The 19,226-nt window shown below is 38.8% G+C and overlaps 1 protein-coding gene across 3 annotated transcripts in view; it reads left to right on the top strand.

Moving 5' to 3' along the window:
* Positions 1 to 18,812, top strand: part of zdhhc3a (zDHHC palmitoyltransferase 3a) — a 21,148-nt gene extending 2,336 nt beyond the window's left edge. The window contains exons 2-7 of one of the 3 annotated variants that reach the window (XM_073485925.1): positions 1 to 30; positions 256 to 380; positions 638 to 734; positions 1,023 to 1,104; positions 3,645 to 3,775; positions 17,711 to 18,812. The exon at positions 1 to 30 is cut by the window's left edge and continues 394 nt beyond it. In XM_073485925.1, coding sequence (XP_073342026.1) covers positions 1 to 30; positions 256 to 380; positions 638 to 734; positions 1,023 to 1,104; positions 3,645 to 3,775; positions 17,711 to 17,917 — 672 coding nt within the window. In that variant the 3' untranslated portion in view covers positions 17,918 to 18,812. Of the gene's footprint in view, positions 31 to 255; positions 381 to 637; positions 735 to 1,022; positions 1,105 to 3,644; positions 3,776 to 8,714; positions 8,929 to 17,710 lie in introns of those variants that run through there. The other 2 variants (XM_073485927.1, XM_073485926.1) reach the window with 2 other exon arrangements.
* Positions 18,813 to 19,226: the final 414 nt, after the last annotated feature.

The raw sequence follows: 19,226 nt of genomic DNA, 5'->3' as shown, positions 1-19,226 counted from the left end.
TCACACCTCAGGGCCATGTGCACCGACCCCGTAAGTCAGACTTGTTTGGTATTTCACGCACATTCTCAATGGCTCATTCTGCCAATGTCATTGCAGACCAGTTTAGGGTATTAAGCTTGATATAGTCCTGGTTAATGGTGCTTCACTTTCATAAAATTGTAAAAATACGTTTAGCCTCTGCCTGCTTGTTTCATTATGGTGATTAATGACCCATAAATGACACTGAATCTACTGTGTGGTCATGTTTCTTCCTAGGGGGCGGTGCCAAAAGGGAATGCTACAAAGGAATACATAGAAAGCCTTCAACTGAAACCAGGGCAGGTGGTCTACAAATGTCCCAAGTGCTGCAGCATCAAGCCTGACCGGGCACACCACTGCAGGTAGGACAAAAAGGACATGGACTTCTCACAGTCCTGTGCTTACAGCTGCAGTGTTTTGGTGCAGTGAAGAAGTCAGACTGTTATCATAAATTCTGACTCTTGTTAATTTGTGCTCTTCCTAGAATGTAGTGGTCTTCGCTTTCTGCCAATGTTGTCTTTCTTCACCGTTATTGTTGTTGTTTGATGGTTGATACAGTGTTTATTTTATTTGAATCCACTCCCTTTCCTTCACACTTAACTTGCTGTCTCTCTCACAGTGTTTGCAAACGCTGCATACGGAAAATGGACCACCACTGCCCCTGGGTTAATAACTGTGTTGGGGAGAACAACCAAAAGTACTTTGTGCTTTTCACAGTAAGTTCACTGCAAGCCTGAGTCTCTCATAATGTGGATGACCAAAAACTTTCATCATATTATAAATTGAAGAAGATTGCTAATGACCTATTTTCAGCCTTTTGACAATAAGAAGTTGCCATCAGATTCTACCTGACACTGTGAAAGTCCTCTTCAAGAGGAAGTCAGCAGCTGTTGTCGTAATGCAGCACAGATGCAGATGAGAGGGAATCCTCAGTGGATAACTCTGTTTGCAGTGAGTGTTTGTGGTGAATGGTTTCTTCATTTTGTTCCTTTTTTTTAATCTAGATGTACATTGCACTCATCTCTCTCCACTCTCTGGTCATGGTGGTCTTCCATTTCCTTAACTGCTTTGAAGATGATTGGACAAGTGAGTGTTTTTTATTTTATTTTTGGTCAAAACCTCTGTAGCCCTTCATTCCCTTCACTTGTATACTTCCAGTGTTTCCCCTAGGATGGAGTTGTAGCAGGAGAAGTGTCACACGCGCACATATTTTTTTTTGTAGGTTCACAAAGTACGACTGCAAGGTTTCTATCACTCTGTCGGCAGCATAAGGGATTTAAGTAGATATGAGGTGTGATGAGCCGATTTTTAAACTCATCTGAAAATCTTTCAACTGTCTTTGTCATGGTGCCCCTCGGGCACAGTAGGCCAGCCTCCAGGATGAAGAAAAGTCTGTGCATGTGGAATACCTACCCTCTTTGTATCAACATGGAGCAACTAAATGTTGTTTATTTCACAAATTATTGTTAACACGCGTTTTCCCTACACATGACTGTGTTTGTGTGTGTGTGTGTGTGTGTGTGTGTGTGTGTGTGTGTGTGTGTGTGTGTGTGTGTGTGTGAGATAGGTCTGCATATGAAGTGTCAGTAGCGAGAAAAAATACAACTTTAGTTTCTAAAGTTATAAGATGGAGTCCATTCAGTTTCTATGCTTTACTGACAAGTGCGTGACAGTGCAAAATAATGTAACGTTAGTTTCTCAAGTTATAAGAATGCGTCCTCTCTTTTCCGCTATATGCTTTTACTTGCAGGTGTGTTAATTGACCTGTAGCTAGGCTATATGAAGCGTCTGTAGTGCAAAATAATAACGTAATAATAATGTAAGATAAAACACAGCCACAGCCCCCCCCCCCTTTCCTCCTCCTCTCCTCTCCTCTCCTCGTAAAAAAAATTAATAATAATAAATTGGTGCGCTTCTGCTAAATGCATATAGGGGAAACACTGGCCTCATTTTATATATTTTATTTATAAATGTATAAATTCTTAAAACCTGTTTGTGTTATCTTTATTTTTCTTTATTTTCCTGTATATGCCTTATATAGACAGATGTATTTACATGTCATTCTAATGAAGGAAATTGAAATTGATAAAATTTACAAACACAAACAATCATTTATATGATATATACTAACAATGTTAGTGCTTTCCTTTTTAATGTTTGGAGCCTATGGCAAATGAGAATATTATGGGATTGATAAAGTAATTTCACTTTAGGTCCTCTCCACAGCTATCAAAAATACAATACTCATGGATATGAATAAAATGTGTGCAACCTGGTCTGCAGGCATTAAAAGGATTGGGTTGCATAGCAAACTGAGCTGCATCAACACATTAGCAGATTGAGGATCACATTCTGGTGGCATGCAATTCATATTTTCATTTTTGTATCTTGAAATAATATGTAATAATTGATACTCCTGGAACCTGTTTTGTTTGTCATCCTGGTTGCAATGTGCCACACTAGCTTAATCATAGACTTGTCTTGGCCTTCTATCAATATCTCAGTCATATTTAGATCTTATGCAGTTAAAACTGAGGCACATAAGGCACTTAAGCATCAGAGCAGTCTATAGGACTGATAATAAAAGCTTCCAGGGTAAGACAGTGAATCATGGCCTGCATACTCTCAAACAAAGCTTTAATTTCATAAAGAGAGTTTGTGTTCTGAGAAAACTTTGTAAAATTTTGAAAAATTGTTGAAATTGTGGCTGCAGATGGAAACAAAATCAACTAATCATAAAGCTGCGACTCCAGACTTTAATTCTGTTTCCATTTTAACTTCCTGTTTGACTCTGTGTCTTTACTCTGAGCCCTACATTCATAAGGCAACAGAAATTTTATATTTGGTTTACAGTTTCCAAGCTCCAACCCACAATTAAGAAGGTTGGTTGTCCCTACATGTATGTGTACCCTGCAGTTCACAGCTGTGTCTACTGCAGCGGTTCTAGATTTTTTTTCTGGAAGGGAGGTTCCCTCTGTATATGTGTTAAAACGATTGACACACATTTGCCTACCTGCTTTTTATGAGCACCCCTGCTATCATCTGATAACCACCTATTAACTTCTTAAGAATTATTATTATATTTCATATTTATCATACATACAGGAAAAATGACCAAAATAGCTTAAAAACATAACCCCACCCCCTTGAATTACCCTCTTTAGTACTTTAGTTGGCAGGTTTGATTTAATCAGATGATACAACAGTCATTCTAGAAAACAATAAGAAATATTTTGAAACAAGATGTTGAGAATCAGATTGTTGCCTCATTGAAGCATAAAAAGTGTTGTGTGCCTACCTGCTGCTAAATCTAGCGAGAAAGTCACAAAGTTGACAACATTTCGATTTACCCTTTCATGTATGTAAACATGATCTGGGACTCATTACTACTCAACAATCCAATCTAAACCTCCTGATCCCCAACATGCACTAGCCTTCCATGTGGCAGGTGGACATACATGTTGACAGTATTGCTTCGACACTTTGCATCCTCACTAGTAGTGCTGCTGTAGGCACTTACCAGCAGAGTGCAGTAGTTTCTTTACATGTAGTGTATAGCACTTCCTCATATAGCCCTCTCTCTTTGCCCCTTCACTTCTCTTCCTCCATGTCCCTTCATTCCCTAGAGTGCAGTTCCTTTTCTCCTCCAGCAACAGTCATCCTCCTTATACTCCTGTGCTTTGAGGGTCTCCTCTTCCTCATCTTCACCTCTGTGATGTTCGGCACCCAAGTCCACTCCATCTGTACCGACGAGACAGTAAGTGATCCATTTAGTAACCAGCAGTCCTTTTCCTTTCTTCTTGTTTAACGACTTCCTTCTGCTCTTCTCCCTGCTGCTGCCTCCCTTTTGCTTTTTAACACTAACATCTTTGACCACCTGCCTCTAATTCAAACTGTTAACACTGAACAAGTGACAACTCTCATTCTGCAGCCCGATGTAAAATAATGTTTAGTAAATTACTTGCAAGTCTGTACTTTGACTGGAAACATTGTCTGAAAAGTAAGTTTCTGCCAACTTCAATATTTTAAAGGTGAATCGGTGGTGTCTGTGCAGCATTCACAGTGCTGATGGTAAGACCAGTACTTCTGCAGAGCAACGAAGTGTTAAATGTGTGGATGGTAGACACACAATGGTTGTGAAATCAAATTTCACCACAACCAATAAGAAGCCTGCTTTTGTCTGATGTCAAGGACACATTGCTTAAAAAATGTGTATGAATTTAGCCACTGATGTTAATGTAAACTTTCTGCATTCAGAGCTTGGTAGGCATAGCAACAGTAATACCCCTTTTCCACTGGTCAAAAATCCCACTTAAACCCGCTAAGATCTGGCTTTTGTGTGCAATGGGAATGTGTAAACTCTGCATTTACACCCAGGTGAATTGACCCTGCAGCAGACACCAATTTTTGTCACCTTGGCTCGTCTTTGATCTAAACGTAAGTCCCGGGTGAACGCGCTAAATTCCGCCGCGTGAAGTGATGATATGTTATCAACATCCATGGTGTGTAAATAAGGAAGGAATTGGGATACTATTCAAGGACGTTTTATTACTGGACACAGTGTTGGAGGCAAAGCCCCGTTCATTCCTATGAAAGCTGCTCAGTGGTGTTTTGAAGCCAAAAAATCTCGACTTTCCGGCTATGAAAATACCTGGATCACCAACCGAGTTGGCTAACTTCCGGTTTAGCGCCCGGCTAACTTGATTGGGGATAAAATAATTTAATCGTGCAGCTCTTCTAGATTTTCCAAATATTATTTGACCGAATGGCTCAAATTATGATAGTGAAACGAGTCACTTGGCAGAGGTTGTGACACTCAAAAGAATTTATCCACCGTTTTAGAGACACTTCTTTCACAATGGGTCTATAGTTGTTTATCTTCTGTTACAACTTTCTCCAAAGCCAGACAAGGTCCAGCCTAGGTCTGAAGGAGCTGATTCTTGTTGAGCAAATCAGAAAGACCACAGATGTGGGTTTGACCTGTCAGTAAGTTGAGTCTTAGGGCATAGTAAACATTCAATTCAGCCTCTCCCAGGCTCTTCCACTCAAAGTAAATACTCATCTTACCCACCAAAGTATTTGGTCTTCAGCTGATTCCCTTATCTTGGCAGTTACCTCAAAAGCACAAAGTTTGACCCCAATGCAAACAGAAAGTGTGTCCCGTAACCAATATAGATTTTATATATATATATAGATATTATTTTGGAACTTGATGTCACTCTCGTATAGATGTCCTGCCCTTTAAAATAAAAATTGAAATTGGGTAACTACAGTTGTGGTCAAAAGTTCACATATACTTGTAAAGAGCATGTATATCATGGCAGCCTTGGGTTCCAATGATTTCTACAACTCTCATTTTTCTGTGATGGAATGAGTGGAACACAAACTACTTTGTCACAAAAAACATTCATGAAGTTTGGTTCAATAATTACTTTATTATAGATCTTCTGAAAATGTGACCAAGTCTGCTGGGTCAAAAATATACAGCAACTTGAATGATTACATTACGTGATTATGGAAAGTTGTGTCAATCAGATTTGCTGTGTAGCATGGCCTCTTAACTTCTTCTGAGTGATTATGATTTGTAACAGCTGATGACTTTTCTTGGTCCATTTAAATAGGGCTTGTTTGATACACCCAGTAGACTCAGCCACAAACACTACAATGGGAAAGTCTAAGGAGCTCAGCATTGATCTGAAAAAGTGCATTATTGATTTGAACAAGTCAGGAAAGTCACTTCGAGCCATTTCAAAGCAGTTACAAGTCCCAAGATCAACTGTAAAAACAATTGTTTGCAAGTATAAAGTGCATGGTACAGTTCTGTCACTGCCACCATCAGGAAGAAAACACAAACTATCACCTGCTACTGAGAGAAAACTGGTCAGGATGGTCAACCAAAAAAGCAAGTCTGCAATGAATTAGAACACCATACCTACTGTCAGGCATGGTTCTGGTAGTATTATGCTGTGGGGCTGTTTTACTGCCAGTGGATCTGCTGCTCTAAAGAAAGTAAGTGGAATAGTGAAGAAGGAGGATTATCTCCAGCTTCTTCAGGAGAACCTAAAATCATTAGCCAGAAGATTGAGTCTTGGGTGCCGTAAGGTGTTCCCACTGGACAATGATCCCAAACACAGATCAGTAGTAAAGGAACAGCTAAATCAGGCTAGAATTGAGATTTTGGAATGGCCTTCCCAAATTCCTGACTTGAACCCCATCAAGAAAATGTGGACTGTGCTGAAGTAACACTTCTGTGCCAGGAAGCTAACAAATGTACACTACTCAGATTTAGTTAGGAATATTGGGATAAGGGTGTGCATCTCTCTCTTTTGGTATGATACGATACACTCCCACCACAATTCTTTGTTTCATGTGATTCATTTTCTATTATGAATTAGAATAAGCCAATTCCTTAAAAGTTGCACTGCTTATCAAATATATATTTCATAAGACCAAGGAAGACCAGGGAATCCTAAGTATTTTGGATCTCCATGAGCAGGGTCTCTCTGAGCTGGATCTGTCTGAATTGGACCTCTCTGAACTGGATGTCCCTGGCTGTCTGTATCCTCTACTTCAAAAGTTGGATTAACTTAACAGTGTGCACTGTGCGGCAACTGTCAGTAGACAGTAAACAGTGTGCAGTATGGTTCAATTCAGTACATAATGTCAGTAGACATTGACAGTTAACAGTGTGCAGTACTACAAGCAGTCACAGAAAACAGCTAATGATAGCAATGCGTTCAAAAGCAGACAGCTCGGAAGTCCTTAGCAATAAAACGGGCTATAGATGTCGTGATTACCTTAGACATCGCTGAGTTGTGGCTAAGTAATGGCTGGAAAAAGTGTTTTATCTCTGTGTGCATTGTAAATCTCGTCTGTGTTGTTGGACATGTTGCTTTTGTTTCCTTGGCAACGCAGTGCTATTGTTTCTGTGCCACATCTCATGAGAGTCTCATGCTGACCTTTGAACTTTTACGAGAGTTTGAAGATGTTGTGAGGAAGTAGCAGCATAGCAGCTTCATTCAACCATGCACGCAACCGATTTTTAACTTTAATTTAATCCAGTCATCGAGATGTTGACAGTACATTTAGATCAATCCAGAGGTCTGCGTATCGGTGTAGTCGAATCTTCAACTTTTAAGACGATTTACGATTCATATCGATCAATTTTTACACCCCTAATATGCAATTGAAGTCAAATGAAATATGTTGCATTATTTTTGGGGGACCAAAAATATTCACAAAACACTAAATAGAGTTTCAGATATGTCAGAGAATAAACAGTCAAGTGGAACACTAAAATATCCCAATATCACTAACTAATTTTGAGGAGTGTAGTTGAACTTCACTGATTCTGTCAAGAGGAGTGGCAAAAAATTCAGCCAGCGCTCTACCAGAAGCTTGTGTATGGCTATTAAAAGCACCTAATTAAGGGTGAAAATGGCCAAGGGACATTTAACGAAATGTCAGAATTTCTGTATATATAATATAAAATCCAGCAGATTTGGTCACATTTTCAGAAGACCCATAATAAATTAATTATTGAACCAAACTTCATGAATGTTTTTTGTCACAGAAAAAATGAGAGTGGTAGAAATCATTGTAACTCAAGACTACCATGACATACGTGCATGATCTTTACAAGTGTATGTAAACTTTTATTCAAGACTGTACATATGATTACGCTGCTTTTGGTTTATATCAGTTATGTTTGAAGTTGAGTAAAGTGCAAAGAAATACTATTGAATTATATATATACTCCATGTTAAAGCTGCAGAAGGCATTAATTCATTATAATTTTGATTGAAATAATCAATTTTTACTACTGCATGTCACAAACAATGTTTCATGGAAGGCTTCCTTTAAAAAGATGCATGCTTGTCTGATGTCTGTGAGTGCCTGCACCTTTGTATTTAGTTGTTGAGAAAATTTCAAAAGAATGTTCATGTTGCCTACTGCCACTTAATATTTGTGTCATTTGTAATGGACAAACATTTATTTAACCATTAATATCCACTGAAATACTGACTTGTGTGTTACTTAAGTGTGTTTGCTGGTGTCATCACTTGTGTATTTTATACACCAGTGCCACGTGGTAGTAGTCGTAAAAGTATTCCATTTAACCTGCAGGAAAAACTTGGACAATCTGCTGATAAAATCATCATCAGAAGTTTTCACTTTTTGCTGCAGCCTCAGAGGTAGTGATGAGTGTGTAAAAACACTAAGTGATGTACTTGTTGCAAATGTATTTTCCCAGAAAGGTAAATGTGTCCATGTATCAGTGGAAGAAGGAATCAGTATCCCCTTTACGTAGTTTGGTGCTGTCCTACAATCATTGTCTTGGTGTACCTTTGGAGCTCACTGGACCAAATTCTTTTTCCTGCTTTGAACTTCTTTTTGTCTGCAACTCGAGGTCAGATATATGGGAGACATTTGATAATTTCATGTAGGAGACACACACAGGGATAGCCAACAGGACAGAATCAGTTACATAATGCTTGTAGAGAAATGACTGAAACACTGCGTTTGTGGCCCAGATGACTCATAGAACAGTTCTTTTTTTTGTTCTTTTTTTTTGTTCATTTTAGTGTTTTTTTGTTTTTGTTTTTTTAGAAATCAGTATTTGTTAATTGATTTGTGATTTCTGACTGGGTCACAAAATTCCACCAACTGAAGTTTGGTTGTCTCTCGTTTTTCAGGGCATAGAGCAGTTGAAAAAGGAAGAGAGAAGATGGGCTAAAAAAACTAAGTGGATGAACATGAGGGCGGTATTTGGACACCCTTTCTCCTTATTGTGGTTTAGTCCCTTCTCCACCCCTGACCATGGGAAGGCTGAGACCTACCAATATGTGGTGTAGGCTCAGCACAGGGAATGAGGCGGCCGGGGTCAAAACTAAAGTGGGAAGCCCTGTCCAGCCCCACAGAGCTCGACTTTGGCAGTCTGCTACTCCCAAAGCTGAACATGATTTACACTGTATCCCCCACGCTAGCCATGGACAGCTTTCCACCTGCTTTTTGTGTTACCAACTAAGTGCGATATACGTTTATTTCTGTGTTGCCTTGAGTGGAGTTGCAGAGAAAAAGAAAACACCTTGAGTTTGTGAATCCTGTTTGCAAACACTGTGATGTATCTGTTTTTCTGAACTACTTCTATTTCTGTTTTTGTATCAAAAGCCTTCTCTTTTCTTGCTCTGTATACTCTTGCTTTCCTGTAAAGGTTAGTTCTGGTAAATCCCAGAAAACACGTTTTCACTTTCCCGTAGTGGTATAGCTGGCCACGCTGATACTTTCTGTTTAAGGTGTTGAGGATTTCAGCTACCACTGAAACCCTAACCACATCAATACAATCGAAGAGAATATAAGTTCATTTAGGGCTGCCACAAATTATTAGTTTTCATAAATCTTTCATAAATAATTTTATGATATATCTATTATTTACTAAAATGTCAGATAATAGTAAGAGTGCCCATCACGTGTTCCCAGAGCCCGAAGTAATGTGTTCATTATTTAACCAACAGTCCAAAACCCAAAGATATTAAATTCACTGTCATAATAAACTAAGAAATCCAATAAATATTCACATTTGAGGACCTGTAAACTGTAAAGTGACTTCAAGGGGCAAGTTGTAAGATATGGCCAGAATTTTAGAAAAACATTCTAAAAACACTGAAAGAATGAAATAGCATTATCAACAGAATGTGAAGGTACAGCAATGTTGACGTTAGGTCAAAAATGTCTGTGTACTGTGTTGCGATGTTTACTGAAGTAAGCATGCTAGCCCCGGCCCGTCCTGTCTCATAATACCCACTGTTTCCCCTATATGCATCTAGTAGCAGCACAGCTGAAATGTGACTGCCAGTGCTGAATATATATATTTTATTTTACAGCAGAGGGGTGGAGAGGACTGTGTTTTATCTTATTCACTCTCTGGATGCTTCATTCAGTCATTCGTTCAACATTTATTTAAATCTCGAAAAATCATTGAGGGCAAGCCCTCATTTTCAATGATGTCAAAAAACACAAAAACAGCGTAGGTGCAAAAATGTGATAACAAACAGAAACCACAAACATAATCAAGGAGCGCGTAAACAGAATCGGTACATAAAAAATGAAAACGGATAAGAAGCAATTATGACAGAATACAAATAAAATTGAAAAAAGTGCTTTAAACTCTGGTTTATCAAAATAAATTCTCATTTCTCAGAGTAAGATGTGGGAATATTCTGACTCATTTTCGGACGCTGCTGATGCCCCACTCTCTCTCTCTCTCTCCTCTGCACCCCTCTGCTGTCTCCATAGTCATAGTCCTGATCAGAGTTGGTGTAAATCACCTCTGTACTGTATCTCCTGTTTTCAAACTGACCACTGCTGGTCAAGGAGGCTGTGTTCAGTCCTAATCTGATGTCCAGCCGTGTTCACTTCTAGTTGGCTGAGCCCCTGTGACCACAGTGAGCTCGCAGCTGAAAGAGACACTTGCTCCATGGCTAAAATAGCTACCTGCTAACTGCAGCTAGTTGCTCCAGCTAAGGATAGTTACAGCAAAGAGTATACTAAGCAGCAGTAAGTGGTTATACTGTCCCCTATAGTACCTTCGAATTCTGGCCATTTCTCACAGATCACACCTTTTAAAATTATTATCAAAATAGTTTCAAATTAATTTTATGTTGATTGACTAATCCATTAATTGACTCATCATTCTGCTATAATTTGATGTCAAAGCATTAGGGAGAAACTCAGTGGCAATATTGCTTCGCAGAACCCAATCGTTCCAGGCAGATGGCACCCACAATTGAATTTGGTTCTGCTCAAGATGTCTGCCTGTTTAAAGGCAATTTTCTCCCGCCACTGTCGCCGATTGCTTGCTCATGGGGGAAATGTTGGGTCCTTGTAAAGAAATTAATTAAAGAGTATGGTCTAGACCTCCAAAATTTGGAAAGTGTCATGAGATGACTTTTGTCGTGAATTGGCACTATACAAATCAAGATTGACTGAGAATAATATCTTGGTTACTTAGGTTGATTCACAGACCTCACTAGGGCTATTTACAGTGACATCTGTTGAATATTTAGAGAAGCTAGGACATTGTTTCCAGATATACAGTATACATGTTGAGTTTTTAAGATGAATGTTCCATTCACCTTCATTGTACAAGGGTGAGAGCAGAAAATCAAAATCTAAGGCTGATCCTCATATAAAGCCCCCCTCCAGTATATTTTGGTATTTTTCAGATCTTTCACATATCTATATATTCTATATGATATATATATATATATATATATATATATATATATATATATATATATGTATATGTATATATATATATGTATATGTATATATATATATGTATATGTATATATATATATGTATATATATATATATATGTATATATATATATGTATATATATATATCATATATGATATGTATATATGTATATATCATATATGATATATATATATATGTATATATCATATATGATATATATATATGTATATATCATATATGATATATATATATGTATATATCATATATGATATATATATGTATATATCATATATGATATATGATATATGTATATATATATGATATATATATATATATATATCATATATATATATATATATATCATATATGATATATATATATGATATATATATATATATATATGATATATGATATATATATATGATATATGATATATATGATATATGATATATATATATATGATATATGATATATATATATATATATATATATATATATATATGATATATGAGATATATATATATATATATATATGATATATGAGATATATATGAGATATATATGATATATATATATATATATATGAGATATATATGAGATATATATGATATAGAATATTGAGAAAGAGCCAAACTGTTTGCCAAATATTTTTTGCCAAATAATTAAATGTTGTGCTCAAAGTCACAAAATCTAAGCCGTTGCTAATATGGAATGACTATAGTAGAATCTGGGAGTCACAGGTCCTCCAATAGGGGTTATAAAAGCTGCACGGCTTCTTTAAGAAACAGGGCCGTGCATAGAGTGTGAGTGGTCGAGCAAGAGAAGGAGGGGTAGCTATGTGATTGTGTTCAGAGCAGACTGGTGTTAGCGACCAGAGCAGAGAGGAAAGTTTAGCAGAGACGTTGTCTGGAGGCAGTAAATGTACAGTAGAGGTTACAGTTTGACCACAAATAAACTCTGTAGCTCCTCAATACACAAGTAGAACTTCTATTTGAGGACACCTATCACTATACCTACATGCTGCTTGTCCATGCTAATATCGATGCTATCACTAATCCATGCTAGTGATGTTGATCTTGCCAGAAAGGCAGTCTGGTTGCAGTAGGGCTGTCACGATCTCGATTATTAGGCGGATATCAATCGAAATGATCTCGACCTTCGAAATCAAAGGTGGAATCACCACAGGCATCATAAAGAAGTAGACTTAACTGAGAAAACAACACCGTTAACACAGCCAACTCTTCCGCCCTCACTTAGAGCTGAACTTCCACAAAATTCAAAGCAATAACCAGCACTATAGGGGTATTTGTAGCATCAGACATGCAACCTTATTCAGTGGTGGAAAACCCTGGATGTAAGCATGCTACGAAATGCCATGAAGGTTGCTTCTTACCACAAAGGTGTTGCCCTCCATGTGTGATAATGTGAAGGAAAAGTTATTGGAGGTCTTAGCAGTGCAGATTTAGTGGCCTTAACGACAGATTGCTGGACCTCCAGAGCAACACAGAGCTACATGACCATCACAACACACTACCTTAAATGTACACTTTTCACATCTGCTGTAAAGAGTGCACACTGCAGTTACAGAGTCACTAGATGGCAGGTACCCTCTATGACTTCTCTTCTTTTGTTTACAGTTAGTTTCCAATTGACTGGTGAAACAAGTTATTGTTACATTTATATTGTTAATAAATTATTTAAATTTGACAATAGGGCCTTAGTGTGGTACATTGCAAACAGATCATGGAGATTATATCACTCACTACACAATATAGACCATCTTTTGAAATAAGAAAAAATGAAATGAGTTATCATGGCATAAAATCAATGATCCTAGACTAGACTAGTCTAAAAATGGCATAGCCATCTGTGCTAAAAGAAAAAACAAAACAAAGAAAAGAACAAGAATCGAATCGAATCGAATTGTGACCTTAAAAATGAAAATCAAATCGAATCTAGGATTTGGAGAATCGTGACACCGCTAGGTTGCAATGGTAATAACTACTTATGACTATTAACCATGCGCCCAGTTTGAGTTTTGAGAAAGAAGGTTGACCATTAGACAGGAAGAAAAATTACTGGAGGTGGGCTCTAAATGGTGCCAAATATAGCATGTAGAGAAACAGTTTACCATCATTATTGTGGATTTATGGTCAATTATGATTAAATACTGAGGTTGGTTCCACTTATTCAGACATTATTCACAGCAGACATTTTGACTTGTCATTGCAGGGAAGGACAGGTGAAACAAATTCAGTAAATGATGGCCCAGTTCCATTAGACGTCTCAGTAAGCCATGACAGTTAATCTGAATACACAACACTAGGACCCTGAAACTAGCTCACATAGATGGAGTGCAGTCATTTTTAATATTATCAGTTGCAAAAGGTCTATTAAGAGATGCAAGGTTCCCATTTTTTCTCCTCCTCCACTAATTCTGATACCTAACCAATATCTGCCAATATGGATTGCCACTATAATTCCTATGCTCTGTACACCACACTGTGTGGGAGTCATTGGGATCGTTTATAAGGTGAGCTGACCCCCCAGTGAAAAACACCAGGAAATCAAAAAAGTAGAAGGCTGCAAAGCACTAAATTATATTAATGAATAAATTAATGGGTATTGATGAAGGTTCTCAGTCATCCAGGTCATGGTAATTCTAAGTGCTGTATCGTAGGCAATTGGACGCATTTCAGTGTCTTGAACACGCTCCCCCTCTCTTATCCAAGAGGCTTCTTCAGTTTTAACCAACTGGAGGGGGGTTACAGGCTGTTAATCCTGTGTGGGAGTGTCCTTACAGAGTCGTTAATGTCACACGTGAACACATGTGAAAGAGTTTCAGAGTCACTTGTGGGTCGTTGACCCAACCGGCATCCATGTGGGTCGTTAGAGCTAGGTGAGTCCAGGTGTGAATGGGTGTTCGGCTGTCTGGGGAGGGAACACAGGACAGGGTTGTAGGTGGGTGATAAGTAATGTATTTGGCCACCTCCTCTGTTCAAAGACGGTCGTTCCAGTTTGACATAGATGGATTATTTTATGCCTCTTTCAAACCATCTGTTCTCTCTGGCCAAGATGTTTACATTGTTGTCCTCAAAGGCCTCAAATGACCTTGTTCCTTAAGATGTAAGTGGACAGCAGAGTCTTGACCTGAGGAATTGGCTCTCCTGTGTTGTGCCATTCACTTATGGATGGGTTGTTTTGTTTCCCCAATGTACAAATCTGTGCAATCTGGCTGCATTGAACAGCGTAAACTACACTCCTCTGCTTAGGCCTGGATGTCCTTAGGGTCAACCCTGAGTCACCAACTTACATGTGTCCTAAACGACCCTGTAAGGATATACCCACACAGGGTTTAAAGCCTGCAACTCCCCTCCAGTTGGTTAGAACTGAAGAAGCCTCTTTGATGAGACATGAAACATCTTCAACGTTGCCTACGATATAGCACAAATTGTTGGGTAATGTTCAAACTGTCCCAACTCACCTGTGAGTGTCAGGTGAGCTAGACAGTTCTCACCACAGAAGGAAAAAAAGGGATCCTTTAAACGGTTGTATTTGAGCATCACGTGATGGACCAAAAAGTTATAATGATTTAATCATGTGTTTTGAATGACATGTAGAGCTACTTGTTGCCCAAATGTGGAACATTCACCCTGATTCCTCTCTGATACATGCTTGACATGGACAAAGTCTTTGATAGAGGGCAGAGGTTTTTTTTTCTTCCCTTAACTGAAACAAGCCAGGACGTTTCTGGGCTTCAAATTCCCCAGATCCCAATCCGATCGAGCATCTGTGGGATATGCTAGAACAAGCCTGATCCATGGAGGCCCCATCCCCAACATACAGAACCCAAAGGATCCACTACAAACATCCCGATGCCAGACCCAACAGGACACCCTTAGAGGTCTTATGACCATACTTTGACAGGTCAGAGTGGTTTTGGCTGCACAAGGTGAACCTACACACTATTAAGTAGGTGGTTTTAATGTTGTGGCTGATAGGTGTATACTCTTTCACCCTTTTTTGAGGAAATATTTGGTTGCCCATAGTTAAAGTGTGTGCATGAAGACTTGCCAATGAAACGGCTCCTGCGCTCTAAACTCATGATTATTTTGAAAGCTTTTAAAATAAATTCCTCAAAGAAGGACAGTGGCTAGCACTACACTAGCTTAAAAACCCTTTTGTTGGAGAAAACTTATTAAATCCTGAGTGAAGTCAAAGGGAAACACTGTATGAAAAATGTGTAACTGCATACATCTTATAATGCAGTAGAGGGATACTGGATGTATTGTATTTCTGCGCTATTCCAGATGACTTCAAGCATTAAAGTAAAAACTTCATCATTCACATTTACACATGTACTTCTGTAAAAATGCTAACTCGCACTTTGTATTTATCATTTGGGATTTTCTTCTGTGTGAACTGCTCTGTTCTGAATTGTGCATTTTATTCTTCTACTCTTTGTTTACATGATATTGTGTGTATCCTTTGTTATCTGAATGCATGGTACAGGTGAAGGCTAGTTTAGTGATGTATGTGAAACACTGCTGGTATGATGGTGGCAAGTCTCGCTGGTGAAAGTGATGGTGGAGATGATTTGTTTTTTACAGAAATTTAAATTCTTTCTAAATATTCTGAAGATATTTCAGCACATGCGCAGAGAATAAATACTTCTCAGTTGCAATGCAACAACTGTTTGCTTGCCTTTTTTAGTGTATTTATCTGTTTGTGCCTCATTTATTTATGTTCAGATATTGTTTAAAGGTGCAGTATGTAAGAATTCAAACATTAAAAAATTAACTAAAATTGTCAACAGTATTTTAAGAAAACGCAGCGTCGACATTATGTCAAAGACATCTATGCACTGTTGCAGAGATGTCAGCATGCTAGCCTGCTAGCCCTGGCCTTTCCTGTCGAGAACAGCTCAGGCCACCAAAGGTGGGCGCTGACTGATACTCGACTCCCCTCTCACTCCTCCCACTTCATGCCTCTCCTGTACCTGCCTGAACACATTGTGTCTTTGACCATTCCAGTGCCACTCCGCCAGCATTTCCCATAACAAGCACACAATAGCATTCTCCATTTTGTTGTGCTGCAGCAGTTCTGCAAGGCAGCAGTCACTCGTCGCTCATGCAAGATAATGTCTAGGCTTTGACCTGCAGTCTATATCTTGATTATAGGGATGGAAAGTAACACTGTTTTTGACCACTATGTCAAGGACAATTATGGTAAGACAAAAATGCTTTTAAATGGCTTACAAATACTATGTAACGTTTTTTGAAAATATGTATTTTGAGTTATTATTACAGCAGATTATTTTTAGGTTAGAGGTCCCATTTGAGCCCTCCTTTGACCCAGGGCCTAGGACAATTGTCCTGGTGTTCCCCTGCTGAGCTAACTAGCTAATGACAGCTACAGGTAGCAGTTACTCTGGTGATTTGCTGCCCCCTTTTTTTGCTTGTATGAGTTTGACAGGTGGCAAATTCTCACATATTGCACCTTTTTTAGAAAAGGTATCCACTTTCCCTGCATACAGTCCTCTCACAGCCTCTGTTCTTTCCTTTCATTCTGTTCCCACGTTACTGTCTGTTATCAGCTACTTTTCCAATCAGTGTTCTCTCCACACTCATGCATTTGCTTTGGTTGATTACTCGTTCTGCCAAAAGCTTTCTGAAGCAGACAACTCTTTATAATCTTGAGGAGAGGTAAGCTTGTAACATTAACTGTCCCATCAGGCTTAACATAACACAAGCATGCAGATTTCAATCTGAAGGCCAAAGTGCGCTTCATGCCTTTTTTTTGCCGTTTCAGATTCAACCAAACATTATGAATGAATGAGTGAGCTCCGTGTGTATCACGATGCATGCACCTTTTGATCATTTGAATTGTTTGCTTCTTCCACAGGTGTCATTCTTTATTTTTAAAGTGCATGCGAGTCATTCTGTTTAGTGTTTTAAGACATTTTGGGCATGTCTCTCAGAAAGAGAAAAAAAGAACTAATAGAAAAGTAGTAAAAGGATATACTTAACATCGCTCACATGCTGTATGTACAGTGAAAGAGTTTGTGGTTGCTGTAACCACTCCTACACTGACCGGTGACTGTAGTCACACTAGGACATGGACAGGAGGAGTGATTACAGTAACTAGTAACCCCTTCAACATACATACGGCAAATAACTATTCTATGAAGATAAACTTGAAAAATCTGAATCTGTCCTTTAATTTAAATCTGAAGGCTTTTTTGTCCTGACATTTTCAGTCTGATTTCAAGAGAAACATGCCCAAAGATCAAAACCATGGTATCGTTGCAGTTTTAGTCATCAACTTTGTGTCATAGTTGTGATTGATAGTGCATGTAGAAAATGGTAGATTTTCAGCCTCTTTTGCCTCAGTTCTGTTCACCTCAGACCAACATTGTTGTGTCTTCTGCAGGGAATCGAGCGTCTGAAGGGGGAGACAGGGAAGTGGGGAAAGGTGCCGTGTCGGGAGGCCATGCAGGTGGCGTTTGGCGGCCCGTTATCTCTGTCCTGGTGCAGCCCCTTCTCAGGGCTGAGCTGCAAGAAGAGCCCGCCAGAGCACATCAACATCCCACAGGGGGAGATCATCGAGGAGGATGTCATAGAGATACCCCTTGAGTAATGCTGCCAGCAGTCAGGAAGACAATCAGTCGGGCAGCTCTTCTTGACAAGCAACCTTTGCAATTGGTGGACATAAGACTTCATTTTGGCTTTTGAATTGTGAGAACTCAGTTGGAATCAGGATTTCTAGTTATATTTTTTATCCTAAAACGTCCTTTCTCTTCCAGTGTCACTGCAGCCATTTCCAGGGGCCTGTAAACTTTTGTGAATACATTTACCAAACTAAAATATCTTTTACCAAACTAAAACAATCTACTGCTGCCAAACCTGCAGTAATTTACTGAAATAATGGTGCAATGGAACTAACTGGTGAACTGAAGGAGTTGGAAGGACTCAGAGCTCCTGTTCGCACAACCTAAGTGTTTGTGACTGGAGGTGAGATGAGGATGGATTTTACAGTGTGTCATTGAGCTGTCTCAGGAGACCACTAACAGTAGCACTAATGTGACACTTGAAGCGTGAGCTGTTCTTCCAACCACTTTGCTCTCTCTGATGCCTTTTTGTAAGGATTTAAATCCACTCTGTGCCTTATCCGTCTTGATGAGCAAATGCTGAAATGGGGGAAAAACACTCTGTATGATAAACTGTTCAAGTACTCGTCTGTCCAAATCTGGCTGTCAGTGTCTGTACCTGCAGCTGCCATTTTCATCTTTATGAAATACCTGTTGCAGGTATGGAAAATAGATGCTAACTGGCTTTAATGTGACAGAGATTATTGTGTAATTGAATAAGCTGCAGGATAAGGGCTTTTGACTGCTAAACGGGTGCTGGATGTCACAGGACCACTCATGTTTTGTCATGTTTACATTGTTTAAGCACACTGTTTTATCATTCTGTCTATTCCATTTTTTAAATTCTAAAATAAATGACAATATTTCATCCCTTTACAATAAGAACTACATTGTCTTAAAGGTTTTTGCTGTTAATAATAATCAAAGAAACAACATTGAATCAGTAGCAGTTTACTTTTTACAAAGTCATCTGCACAGTTATATATGACATACAAAAACTTAACAGAGGAACCCTTATCAGACTGTCCTGAGTTGCCAATGTTAGACAGATTGAGTCTGACATTTCCAATTAGTAAGACTATCCCAAGTTAGATACTTTAAACCATATAATGCTAAATGTTATACTAAATATTTGAAAGTTTCAACACTCACTTTCCACAGTATCGACACTAATACCAGCTGTGCTTTCTCACCCTCTCCTGTCTCTGACAGCGAGTCAACACACACACACACACCGCTGCCTATGCATAGGCCCACCTTCTCCGACTCTTCTGTACAGAGCCGCTCTAGGGTCACGTG

This window comes from Pagrus major, chromosome 17, assembly GCF_040436345.1.
Source record: "Pagrus major chromosome 17, Pma_NU_1.0".
In the NCBI taxonomy this organism is placed as follows: Eukaryota; Metazoa; Chordata; class Actinopteri; order Spariformes; family Sparidae; genus Pagrus; species Pagrus major.
This window is presented reverse-complemented; position numbering and strand designations above follow the sequence as displayed.